Source organism: Falco rusticolus, chromosome Z, assembly GCF_015220075.1.
Source record: "Falco rusticolus isolate bFalRus1 chromosome Z, bFalRus1.pri, whole genome shotgun sequence".
NCBI classification, from domain to species: domain Eukaryota; kingdom Metazoa; phylum Chordata; class Aves; order Falconiformes; family Falconidae; genus Falco; species Falco rusticolus.
In genome coordinates, this window is record NC_051210.1 from 48304045 (window position 1) to 48317386 (window position 13342).

The following is a 13342-nucleotide window of genomic DNA, read 5'->3' on the forward strand; positions in this document are numbered from 1 at the left end:
ACAACCTTTTATTTATTAAAATAAGACAGACAGTATGATATCATTTAAGATGACATAATTTTGTTCTTACAAGCGTTTCTTGGTGCAGTTTCTTTAAACATAAATAAAAAGATAAATAAATAAATAAACAAATAAATAAATAAATAAATGGGGAGGGGAATGTTGAGAACAAGAAGTCAAAGTATACTGCATCAAGACCTTTTAATTTGCTTTTGTCTGAAAAGTGGTTTTTAATGACAGGAAAACTGCACTATACGTTAAGTGCAATTTTCATTAGCTAACTGAAGTTGACACTTAATACAAAACACCATCTCACAAAGCAATCTAGTGGACACAAAAGTTACTCCTCTAAATTCCCAAATTTTTCATATTGAAAAACACTTGCCTCATCATCTGAGTAACTATATGCTGAAGTAACAACTCCCCACATCTTACTGGCCACATTGGCGGCCTGCTTCATGCCTGATTTCAGAACATCCATTTTTGGTCCAGACAGTATATTGTCTAACTTCAGATTTGATAAAGTTGTTACGACAGATCCTAATGAGCCATGTGGAGAACGACCCAGTCCTGTCAAAGATGAAGACCGCTCCTTTTGAACTTGAGGATGGGTTTGTTGCTTTGGTCGTCCAGTGAATGTTTTGGATCTGGAGACAGGACTTCTCCGATTTTCGTAAGACTTGGGGGATGGCAGGCCAGGATCCAAAGGCAGGCTCGACCTCCTTTCTTGGGAGTGACCAAGTGTACCAGAGGCTTCTGCTTCCCTGTCTGGTTTGTGGAGTTCCATGCTGGGAAACTTACTGCCCAATGGGTTCTTCAGATTCATATAGCTCTCTATTTCATCTGCCAAATTACGTGCTGCAACTGGTGACACCAACTTTTCCTCAGGTTCTGGATGCCTTGGTTGTGTGTTGTCAGTAGCCAGCAAAGATAAAGGGTCCAAGCCTACTTCAACATCTTCCCTTTCAACAGGCTTAACCACTCCATAAAAGCTATTCCTTTTAGTAGTTGCATCTTTGGATTCTGCTTTCTCATTTTTGGACTCAGCTGACTGTTCCAGGTTCATGTCTTCCACTGTGGTCATGTTTTCATCTCTTCCATTCTCAAGATGCTCCTGCCCTTCCCCAGGTTCTTCCAGCACTGGTGAAGACCTATGCTCCATTTCCCAGTCACTCTCAGTCACACAACCCCAGGTGCCACTTATTCCAGAAATCTGCTGGTCAACAACACTTTCAAAGCTGTGGGATTTATTCATATGACAGGGTGAAGTTTTGGCCCCAGATAGAGCTGCTGTGAGGATCTTGGCATCTGCTCCCATCATTATTGCTATTTCTTTAGAATTCAAGTCCAAGCTGCCTTTTTTCAGCAGCATTCCAGCTCTGCTTTCACTGCTGAAACTGCAGCTTCTCTCTGAAAACAGTTTCTGCCTCTTCTGTCTTTTTTCACTCAATTTCTTAAAAGAAACATCACCAAAGACTACATCTTCAACTGAATCCTCAGTAACGAATAGTGGGCTAGAACCAGTTTCTAAAAGAGAAAAGGCATTAATATGGTATCCATAGCCACCAAACATGTTTATTTCCTGAAATTACATGAAAACTCTACATCTCCTTACCTGTGAGGAGACTGGGAGCAAGTTACCCATTAGGAAATTACACTAGTATTAACAAGGGATTTTTACTGGCTGTAAAGGCATCGTACAGATCAAAAGTCATCTACTCTGACTCCTTGAAGTCAAAGCTTTTTACAGCTTCTACTTCCTTTCCCTATGCCAACACCCAGCAGACAATAGGTACTACATCCATGAACTAAAGCAAAGTATAATTAAAGATTGCACGTTTTTTGTTTTCCAGAGCTGTATTCACAGATCTATACATCAAACCCCATAGTTCACTCTGGTTCTGAAAAAAAAACTACTGTGTGTGTCTGCACAACACAGAAGCATTACTTCATTTATGATACAGGCGTATTTAGAAAACACTAATTAAATGTAGCATGTGAAGATGTAAACTAATCTTATAATCTTATTTCCTTGGGGGAATTGGGAGTATTTATTGTCTAGAAAGCTGTCTTAGCTAGGCAAAAACCTCCAGAAGTAAGGGAAATCTACTGTGTTAGGGTCACCAACAGAGGACCCAATGTATCATATCCACTGCTGGAGGATGTTTGAGTCTCACACTGATGCTGCTTCTTGACAAGTCATCCACATTCATAATTGCCAGAAACATTCTGGGCAACTTTTTGCCTGAGACTAAGTTCTTTGCTATCAAGTTATACTGAAGCTGGACTACACTGCTTCAGTATAGACAAGGACAAGCACAAAGGCAGAAAAAAAAAATGGGCTCTAAGATCTGGCTTTTATGTCCATAAGTCTTCCTCATCATAAAGCTCCAGATATGTAAATAAATTTTGTATGGCACAAAGACAACATGTATTGCTCCTAGATTATACACTGGCAAAGTAAGCCACAGGAATGAAGAGATTTGTCCAAGCTTAGTGAGTTTAGGTGACAAAAGTCAAGAGCAGAGACCCTAGTTCTCTTGGCTTTCTAGTACACCACTGAAACAACTCTCAGTGTGGAACAGAGACAATCTTGATTTCAATTACTCAACAGTGATTTTCAACCTTAGAATCCACAAGTTCCAAGTCACCTGCAAAGGATAATGACAGAAAGCAAATGCATGAAGTATATGCACCTCAAATAGCAGCTGTGTTTCTTTCCATAGCATGGAAAAGATTGTAAAACACTACAGCACAAGATTAAGACTTCAGCAAGTTCTATTTCACCCAGTGACTCACCACCACTGCTCTTCCTTCCACTGCTATCAAAAATGCCAGATGGAACTTTCACAATACTGTTACCTCCAGCAGGCACGTCTGTTGGATTACGGGTTTCTATATTCAGCTGTTGTTTTTCATCAGATTTCTCAGTACCAACCTCTACAAGAAAAAGAATGTGAATTTTAGTTAATTTAACTAAATAGTTGCATTTGCACTATCATGGAAAATATAAACTCAAACACTTAGAACCTAAAGGATCAGTCCTACTATGTACTGAGCATTTCCTGGAAATAATATCCAGATGGATGTCACTAGGCAGCATTATGCAGAGTGCTTAGCTGTTCAGAAGGTTAGAACACATGCAAATTTCTTCCCTTGGTATTTTTTCAAACAAGCAAAGTACAGCAGGAACCACAGTTCTCATTATTTTCATGCAGACCTATTTGTCTAATGACAACTTTAGAAGCCCTAATTCACATTAAGGATCTGGTAACACAGGTATGAAACAGATGCAATAACGAGAAAGACAAAATACAGAAAAATTAAGGGCAAAATCTGGATAGAAGACAGGAGATGACTGTATTTTCTACAGCTGGGAAGAGTCTGTAGCAAAAAGTAATGCCTTTTATTAGGTCAACTTGTACAGCTAAAAAAAAGGTCAAATTTTCAAATACACAAGTGAGAAGAACATAATACAAAATACTGTGTGCCCCAGCACTTGTCCAATTTTTCCATCTATATTAAACTAGTCTAATAAAAGGTTATTTCTACCTATATGTATTCCACTGCTATTAGCCAGGCTACAGAAGTAGTCCATTAGATTTCACATAGTCATATTTTGACCTTGACAACATCGTGAATTCAATGCATTAAGTATTTGTGGGAGTTTAATGCATAAAGCAGATTGTGCTGGTTTTGGCTGTATTAAGAGTTAATTTTCTTCACAGTAGGTAGTATGGGGCTATGCATTTGTGCTGAAAACAGCACTGATAATACAGGGATGTTTTAGTCATTGCTAAACAGTGCTGATATAGCATCAGGGCCTTTTCTGCTTCTCACACCACACCCCACCAGTGAGAAGGCTGGGGGTGCACAAGAGGCTGGGAGGGGACACAGTCAGCACAACTGGCCTCAACTGACCAAAGCAGTATTCCATGCCATGTGATGTCATGCCCAGCATATAAAGGGGGGAATGTTCAGAATTATGTTTTGGCTTCCCAAGTAATGACTATCCATGATGGAGCCCTGCTTTCCTGAGGATGGCTGAACATCTGCTGGCTGATGGAAAGTAGCAAATGAATTCTTTATTTTGCTTTGCTTGTGTGTGCAGCTTCTGCTTTACCTGTTGAACTGTCTTTATCTCAACATATGAGTTTTCTTACTTTTACTCTTCTGATTCTCCACCCCATTCCACCAAGGGGGAGCCAGCAAGTGACTGTGTGGTGCTTTATTGACAGCTGAGGCTAAACCACGAAACAGATTTATTACAAAATGCCTTCATCAGTGTAAACATGCATACTTAACCTCCTATTAGCTTTTCAGCTTTAGAAGAAATATTCTTCTCTACTTGTGTTTCAGTTGCATGAAGACTATCACCATCATCTCTTAGAAGTTCATCCTTGGATCCATAGCCCTGGTCTGACTGACCACCTGTTTGAAGGAATACAAAGACATGCCTCAGATTTGTTTTACTTTCCTAACTTTTTTTTCAGTAAGAAAATAAAAGAACTTAAATTAATTAATTTCACATTTTGTTTCACCAGTAAAGTTCATAGTAAGATCACAGAAATGTCTAATCTGTGCACAGATCTACACATGGTGACAGTAACAGCAGAGATAGTTAGGCCTTACAATCCAAATGTACTTTTTTCATTATTATATTAAACACAAGTTACTCGCCCAGGAACACTACAGTGACTAACTGCCTTTAATGCTCTGTATCTCCTTTTCATTCCTTTCCCTTCTCATCAGCATGAAATACTTCATTGCTGGACAAGATAAATTCTCAAATGCATCTACAAAAGAAAGTTAGACAAGCACGACAATAATTGAGCAAGCTTCTAACAGTGACTACATCCCTGAAAAGAACTTTGCCATCAATGGCCTCCATCTTTGTGCTACAGTAGAAAGTATAAAATGTAATAGGAAAAAAGTAAAAATCTAAACATTTTTTAAAAGTCTGCTCCTCCACAATACCAGTTAAACTTGACAGCTGTAACTCATTCTTAAAAAAAAAAAAAAAAAAAAAGTCCAAAAAGTCTGCCATAGGAAGCAATCCAGAAAGACACTCTTTTCTTTGTTGTTTTTACCTAAAGTGCTATTGCATGTGCAAAAATACAAAAATACTACATGGGACATATCCCACATCAAAATGCTCAACAGGATTGTTGATATGCCTTAAGAATACCTATTAGAATACATGACAGTATTTTAAAAGATCAACGTGTAAGTAAGTTACTAAGTGTGAAAGGTATTAGGAAGCTCCATAAAACTTGACTGACAGACATAATTCATCTATAATACATATAACTACTGTTTATTTTGCCAACAAAGAGTAAACGTGTAAAAAAGAATTAAATGTCAAAATGTTAAAAACCTTTTAGATAGAAAAATAAGTTCTGACATTCTTCAGCCCTTATTTTCTCTCTATCACCATTTCAATAATGTTAGTATCTCTGCTTTGCACAGAAGTGAAAACACCCTATCAATAAATGGGTGAATTACCTGCAGAAGTAACATTCAAGGGTAGAAATAATGCACACGTGCATCCAAGGCTTCACACCATATAAGTCTGCACCCCACACCGTGATAGCCAAGGACAAATGCGGCACCCAAGAGACAGCAAAGAGCAAAAAGCAGAGCAACAAAGAGCAGAGAGAAGGGAAGTTCAGTAATCTAGGTAGGCATATCAGATGAAGCACAGGAATCAGACTCAAAGTTCTCTTTACAGAAGGTCTCAAGATATTAAAAACATGAAGACCGTGCAAGAACCACTTGTACATTAAGTTTTGAAATACACACAGAAAGGAAGTTTAGTTGACACTGCGCAAGTAGGATGTAATCAGTACTAAAGCAGATATGAAGAACCATGAACTTTATCTTGCTATCTCAAGTGATCAACCTTCCATGCACGCTTTTACTCCAGTTTGTCTGGGAGAGTGCACACCACGTTTAAGGCAGAGTTTTTCTCCAGCTTATCACCTGTCTTTCCACTTCCAGGGTGTCTCAAAAAGACTGTATGACAATGTTCTGATAATTTCTGTATTTATTTCCAAGTTTAGCAACTACTATTAAGAAGTTTGAATATGGCCTTTAAAAGCATAAGTTTACTATAACCAAACATAACATACTAATTCCAGGAATGCTACTTAGGCCTTTCTGGATTACCATCAACAAGCAACATTTTAAAGTGTTAGCTTCTAATCACCTCAGCAACTTTCACTCCTTTAATGCAGAGAAAGGTTTTACTCACACAGACTATCATTTCTATAAATAAATCACATTTGCAAAAATCGAACAGATTCATATATCAGAGGCTTCATGCCTCTTCAGAAGATTAACACAAAAAGCAAGGTTCATGAGACCACAGCAAGACATTTATTTTAATGTAATGGTACTTCTGCTACAGTTCACTCTAACCTAAAGCAGCTTGATCTGCGTTAAAAAGTAATACTCAACAGCAGTGTATTTATTTTTCTTTACATAGTTTAACTTCAGCTTCATTCTCTACAGCCTCAAGAGGGGAAGGATGTGGTTGTGGAGGGGAAATCAACCAGAGACTAGAAAATTTAGCCTTTTGGGGGACTGTTAGTAGTGAAACCCAGCAGAATCTAGTACCTGTGCTAGAGTGATTATCAATGGAATCAAGCCTGACTAAGTCACTGACGAAGAGAGTGTGCTCCCCACTGTTAGCATCATTAGAACTATCCACGCTACCATGGCTCACCATGTCCCCATCACTTCCACCCGTGGTACTCCGCAGAGCTAAAGACATGAACAAGAGCCGGTTAGTAAGACAGGATTTAACCGTTCAGATTTTTAAATATATCTAACCTCTTCAGACAACAGTAAATACTTTTGCTTGCACAAATAAAATAAAAATACGAAAATGTAGCAACAGAATTCAGGCAATTAATTCTTCAGTGTGCCAAAGACATTCTAAGACTGTTCCAAGCACTGAGTTGGCAATTATCAATTTTTATATACTTAGGGAAAGATTTTCCACTTGTAAAAGCCACAATGTTAGCTGCAATCCCTCAGAAAGCACGTCATGCTCTTGTTCAGCAGAAATAAATCCATTTCAACTAACTTATTACCTGATGTCACAGGTACTCGTGGGCTCTGCGTTGATTTCTTTAAGCACTGCCTAAATTGTGCTGTGCCATGAATTACATTTCGTACCTTTGTCCACAGGAATACGCCACTGCGGTTACTGCTAGGCCAGGGAGACTCTAAAACTGCCTACAGTAAGAGACATTGCAATAACAAAAACAGTAAGAAACTTACACTGAGAAACATGGTACAGTGACAAGCTTTTCTTCCCATATTCAAAAAAGGCATTTCCTGTGAACCATGTGAAGAAAGACAAATATTTGAGTTTTTATGAGCTGTACCCTCTTATGAACTGTTCCCTTTTATCCCCCAGGTCTGAATACAATACCTGAGTAACAAGAAACAATGGATCAAGATTTGTTTAAGTACCCAAGGCGGGTTTGTTCTTACTTATAAACTTCAGCAGCAACAAAAGACCACAGTAGAACCTTTTTTCCTATCACTTTACACAGTTTACTTTACTAAGAAGTTTCATCAGCATGTTACAGGAACTTGGAAGCAAGGAAATGAGGGGGAGGCTACTTCTACTAGCCTAATTCCAGCCTTCATCCACCATGGATCCTGCTACCTTAAAGGATACACATAGGAACAGATGGTTTTGACATGGAAGCATTAGATGGGTTCCAAAACTTGGAAACGGAAACACTATAAATGTATTTCAACAGAATTTTTGGTTAGCCAAACACAGCACAGGAATGTAAACTTAACAGGATAAAACCATACGGTGCAGATCCAGTGAACCATAAGCACGACCAAAATGATAGCTTGCCCAATAAAATCAGCTAATCTAAGTGAAGAGCTGTAAGAAACCACCTCTAAATGTGCTACAGGACAAGGGGAGTGACAACAGCAAGAGAGACACTGGTACAACATCCTTCGTCAAGACTTGTCTTACCTTATTGTAATAGCCGTAGGTGATGGCGTTTGGCTGTATTCCAGCATTTTTCATTTCAAAGAGGACTCTCACAGCCTGAACAGGCTGACCCCACAGTCCACAGAGCTGCATTACAACTCTGTAGCAGACCTGAAAAGACACAGAAATGCATAAATGGACTGATGACAAGGATTCTGAAACAGCTTAAGCTCTTTCCCGATTTCCAGCTTTTTACACATGTAAAAGGAAACGCCATGTGAGAGTAGCTGCTCAGTACATAATACTCAACAGCCAGAAGAGGGAGCAAAAATTAAATAGGAAATCACAGGACCTGAGATAACATCAGCAGTCACATCTTTAGAATGCTGAATTTTTTTCCACTCGGCTCTTCTGTTTGCAAAACAAGGTAGAGAAGGAAACACCCATGCAAAAAGCAGGATAACTTGCTTCTGTGAGCCTGTGGCTACTACTGCAAGAATGGTATGCTGCACACAAACCCATTATCCCTTCAGTTTAGTAAGGCTGCAAAGCATTAAATCAAAGTCCATTTTAAAATTAGGGCTATTCAAGAACTTAATTCTTGAAGAAATCTGGGAGAAGACTAGCAACACTAAGTTTGAGTACTTGACCCAGCTGACACTAAGCTGGTGATAAAGGAGATGAATTTTCAGTTGCTTTAGTTAAGCAGACTTCTTTGAGATCATTTCAAGGTGGCTTTGTAACAGGTCAAACTGTAAGTATGCCTTAACCTGGTGGTGGCAGTGAAACACACTATCTTTGCACCTTTTCTTCTGTTCCGTATATATATATACTAACATTTTTCTATTCGCACTTGCCTCATCCAGTGGTTCCACATCCGTTTTCCTCATTTTAATTAGAACATCATATGCCTGCTGCAGTGCTTTGACCTTGGGATGTGCAACTCTGATGTAGGCTGGCAGACAAATAAACCATAGGCTGTAACTGTGACTGAAGAGACACTTAGCCCACTGTGGAGGGCTTACGTAGTACTTCTTTGCTAATTTGTGAGCTGTTTTTATCTCCTGTAAGGGTGAAACAAAACAAAAAAGCAGACAAAAGATGTAACATCCCAAATTTAAAAGCCATTACTAACTCAGCAGGATTCTTAAAAGTAAGCACTTAATAATAATGGACAAACATTCACTGAAGCTCCCTCCTCACCACTCTCTCATTAAGGCTCTATGCAAGTACAAGCTAGCATGAGAATTAATCCTCTTTTTCCTTCCCCATTCAAGCCTTAATTTTACTTTCCTTTTGGTTTAAGTTACAGTCTAAAGCTTAGAAATGTGTTTGACAGTGAACTGTGATCTCAGATGCTAATTTGTTTACTTGTTGCCTTCTATTTCTTTCTTTTGCAGGTGTTGATTCTCAATAGTTACAAAGACCTAACCTTTAACAACATTAACTTATAGTATAAATAGCTAGTGGCAATTTTACAAAAAAACTTCACATGTTTCAGTGTTCACACAGTGATTACAGTAAGACTCATCTGACCTGTTTTGTCCTCTTTGCCATGAGTGCCGGACTATTTGAAATGCTGCTTCCAGCTGGGTGTCTGCTGAAGGAGAGCTTGAGCTCCTGTGGCCTGTCAAAGAGCTTGAAATCTAGTCGTGGAAAGTTTTTATAGCTACAAAGATGATTAAAAAACAAACAACAGAAAAGAAAAGCTTTTTATATACCTGCTGATAGCAGGAAAGCCATTCAAAGACACCTTGCTTGCTAAGAACTGACAAACAGGAGAATAAACAACTGAGGTGGGGTGGGGAAGGAAAGAAGATAGGCAAGATCATTTTAGTCTTCACAAAGATATCACAAGAAGATGCCTGGGACACTAAATCTCCACAGATAATGGAAACAAGACCCAGACTGCCATCCATATCATGGAAGTCAGGGAAGCACAGATGATGATTAACAAGGACAACAGCTGGAAACAGAACCTTCATGACCTCCAAGAGAGACAGGAAGGAAAAAATCATACCCAGAGTGTCCGAAATGCCACTTCCTGCACAAGGCTGAAAAACACTGAATGAAAGAAGTCTGAAAAGCGGAATGGGTGTTTTGTTCCTTTGGTTCGACAGCTGCAGATCAGTAATACTGGGCAGATCCATTACCCACCCTCTGTCATTCCCACTGTGAAACAAACTGCACTGCAGTTGCTACAAAATACAAGTAAATGGCTCAAAGAGAAAGACAGACACTGAATACATGTAGAAAAATATTACTATAAAGTTGGCAAAAAGTTACTGAAAAATTAAAATCAAGATCCACATGCCCTGAAACATACACACGCACACAAAACATTGACTTCTAGAGCTTCAGAAACTTACAAGAAGGCAGGCAGTTACTATCTTTTTGAAGATTCTTCTGAACATTGTATTAAGGCAAGTTGTGCACCAAGGCGGAACATCTGCCCCGCTTGATGTCACAAGCATTCTGGTTTCACTACATGTCGCTGTTTAACTTGTACCTGTATTTTGGCACTCGGTCCTGTCCATCATCAGCAGGAGGTTCTGGTGGCATTATGAACACTGTGTGTTCACTTTTTTGTGACTCGTCAAGCTCAATCAACCGTGTATCTTCCACAGAATCTACATCAACCTAAAAACAGAGTTTGTACTCTAAGTACAGAGTTTGGCTTCAGGAGAAAATGTCCTTTTTAACATTAGTTATGCTAGCATATGTAAAAATACATGTAATATATACAGTATTTAATTATATACATAAAATAAATTATATTTGTTCTAATTACTCAAATATCAAGTCCACAGCTTTGTCTCTCCATTTTTATTTCAGGATCAGATATCCCTAAACATTTTGAAGGACAAAGTACCTTCTCTCCTTTTTCTGTTCCTTTATCTGGAAAAAGCTGGGAAAAGAGGAAAAAAATAACTAAAATTAAAAATCCTAAATAATTCTATCAAAGCTCTGTCATTATTAAATAGGAAACATTTTCATATTACTGTGGAACCAATTAATCTCTTTTTCAAATACTTCCTTTGCTGAAAGTAAGAGAATGCAGTAATCAGTACGCTTTCAATTTGTTGACATTATCTACTAAATACAAAATCCTGAATCTATCAAAAGACAATGCTTTCATTCAGTTTAGAAAGAAACTGCTGGTTTTGCAGATACTTTCAATATGACAATTTAAATATGCAAGACATAAACAATCTGCAATCATATCAAATTATTAACAATATTAAAAAAGTATACTCTAGATGCATGCTATTGATGCTTACCCCACACTCAGAAGAAAGAAAAATAAGGGCAAGGAAACATTTAAACACTTATTTTGTGGTCTGTTTACAAATGTTAATTTGATCGGAATCAAAGACTCATTCTGTAAGAACTTGGTATGAAAATGAAGGTTCTGTCCAGAAAGAATCACATATATACCCCTTAAGAACTTATCATTCTCTAGTCCCCAATTTTTATATTGTGAACTTGGTATTTTACAGATGAAACTAGAAACTCAATAACACACCTAGACCAGAACCATGCTGAAGAGACTTAATTTCGAAAAACAAGACTGGGTTAAAATACAGGCAATGAAAGGGGATCTTATCCACATAAATAATTGTTGACATTAAATGGGTTTAAGTTTAAATTGTGTGAAAAAGAGCAACAATGCAGATGTCCACTGGTAGATAATTCCACATTAGAGGGAGGGTGATCAACATTTAAAGGGAAGACATGGCATTGTGCTAAAGTGTCAGCTACTGATATTTCTCACATTATCCTACAGCTTGACATCCTACAGGGCTGTAATGAAAGCTTTCTGCATCAACACATAAAATGATGACTGTGAAAGATAACGAAGGAAGAAACTGACTCTGAAAAAAACACCAAGAATTCCAGTCCTTCAAAACACTTGCTGCAGAGGCTATCTACCTTTACAAATAAAAACAGGGACAGTAACACAAAATTAATAGAAGCATACAATTTAATAGTATTGCTACATGTTTTTCACCTTTTCTATGCAGTCATCAAAAAACGCCAAGCCAGTATCCTTGTCACTCACAAAACTGCACTCTTCAATAAAGCGGCTGAATATCTGTGTTTTGGTGAGATGCGTGTAGAACTTTGTATAGGCACGGTCTCTGCTTTTTAAAAATCCTGGTTATAAAAAGGAACAAACTAAATACCAGTTATGAGTACCCTTAGAAATTAACATATGAAGGGTCAATATAAAATACTTAAAGTGCTAATACATAAAGTATTTGCTTTATCAATAAAAACAACTACTTATCACTATTTACATTTGGAAGATTAAAATAACACTTTGGGTTTTTAATAATGCTTTTTTACCACAGTTAACAATACGTGGCAAGCAATCACCCCCATGCAATCTGCTCAATGTGTTTGTTGACTTTTTGTGCAAGAAAAAGGAGATGATGGCCTTGTACAAAAGCAGAAGTATCTAACAGTTAAAACAATACTAAATAATACTAAAACAAAAATTATGTTATCCTAAGAGGTCATAGGTGTGAAAATATTTAAGACTTCCCAAACCTTTGACTAAAAATCTCGCTTCTAGTAACTAAAAAAATAGACCAACAACCCCAAACAAAAAAAACCAAACAAAACAGCCTAACACCTCCATCACATAAAACCAAAAACAACTGTGTCATCTTATCTAGCAGTCAACACTAGAACAGATCTAAAAAGCTAATGTGCTAAGATCAGGAATATAAAATGACTTTTGCTGATCTGATCTCTGCCCGATTCTCTATTATCTTCCCATTTATATCAAGAACATTACTTTGTTCTTCATTAGTGAGCTTCTGGCATTTTTGGTCTGTACAAATTGAGAAACATTCTTTCATTCCCAAGAGCTGTCCTTATGGAATATGCCATGGAGAGAAGGCATCATGCTACTAAAAGACAGCTTTTCTAATACCTGAACTATTGCAGAATTGCAGTTCTATGTGCGTATATCCATGTTCGAATCAACTTTGAATACTTTAACTTCATAGAATTGCAATTGTAAATACTGCCAAGAATTGTACAACCGAAAAGAACTTTGACCTTTTAAAGTTAAGCAGCTCCTGAATACAAAAGTTGTAACACTGCCAGTTCACAAACAGCAGCTGATTTGCCTCACCCTCACCTTGATGATCAAACAAAGAGTCAGCAGCAGTTGCTTTATTTGAAGGTGCCTGCGTGATTGGCTTGAGGAATGTTCTGTAACCCTTTAAAATAGATGCCATGAAACGGAGAAAAGCTTCCTGGATCTCCATCTCAAGTTCTATCATCTTTTTCTGCCATGAGAAATCTGCTTCAATAGGAGTCATCTCCACTGCAGAGCCTTCTTGAGTCTTCCTGTGAACTAGC

At 37.9% G+C, this 13342-nt stretch overlaps 1 protein-coding gene across 4 annotated transcripts in view; it reads right to left on the minus strand.

Annotated features, from left to right (window-relative positions):
* DENND4C (DENN domain containing 4C) overlaps positions 1-13342 on the minus strand; it is a 52705-nt gene that overhangs the window by 20093 nt on the left and 19270 nt on the right. The window contains exons 11-22 of one of the 4 annotated variants that reach the window (XM_037373635.1): positions 13119-13337; positions 11979-12124; positions 10839-10874; positions 10476-10606; positions 9503-9635; positions 8824-9030; positions 8009-8137; positions 7098-7242; positions 6718-6765; positions 4306-4431; positions 2800-2940; positions 386-1527 (exon numbers count right to left, since the gene is read on the minus strand). In XM_037373635.1, the coding sequence (XP_037229532.1) occupies positions 386-1527; positions 2800-2940; positions 4306-4431; positions 6718-6765; positions 7098-7242; positions 8009-8137; positions 8824-9030; positions 9503-9635; positions 10476-10606; positions 10839-10874; positions 11979-12124; positions 13119-13337 (2603 nt within the window). Of the gene's footprint in view, positions 1-385; positions 1528-2799; positions 2941-4305; positions 4432-6618; positions 6766-7097; positions 7243-8008; positions 8138-8823; positions 9031-9502; positions 9636-10475; positions 10607-10838; positions 10875-11978; positions 12125-13118; positions 13338-13342 lie in introns of all 4 variants that reach the window. The other 3 variants (XM_037373633.1, XM_037373634.1, XM_037373636.1) reach the window with 3 other exon arrangements.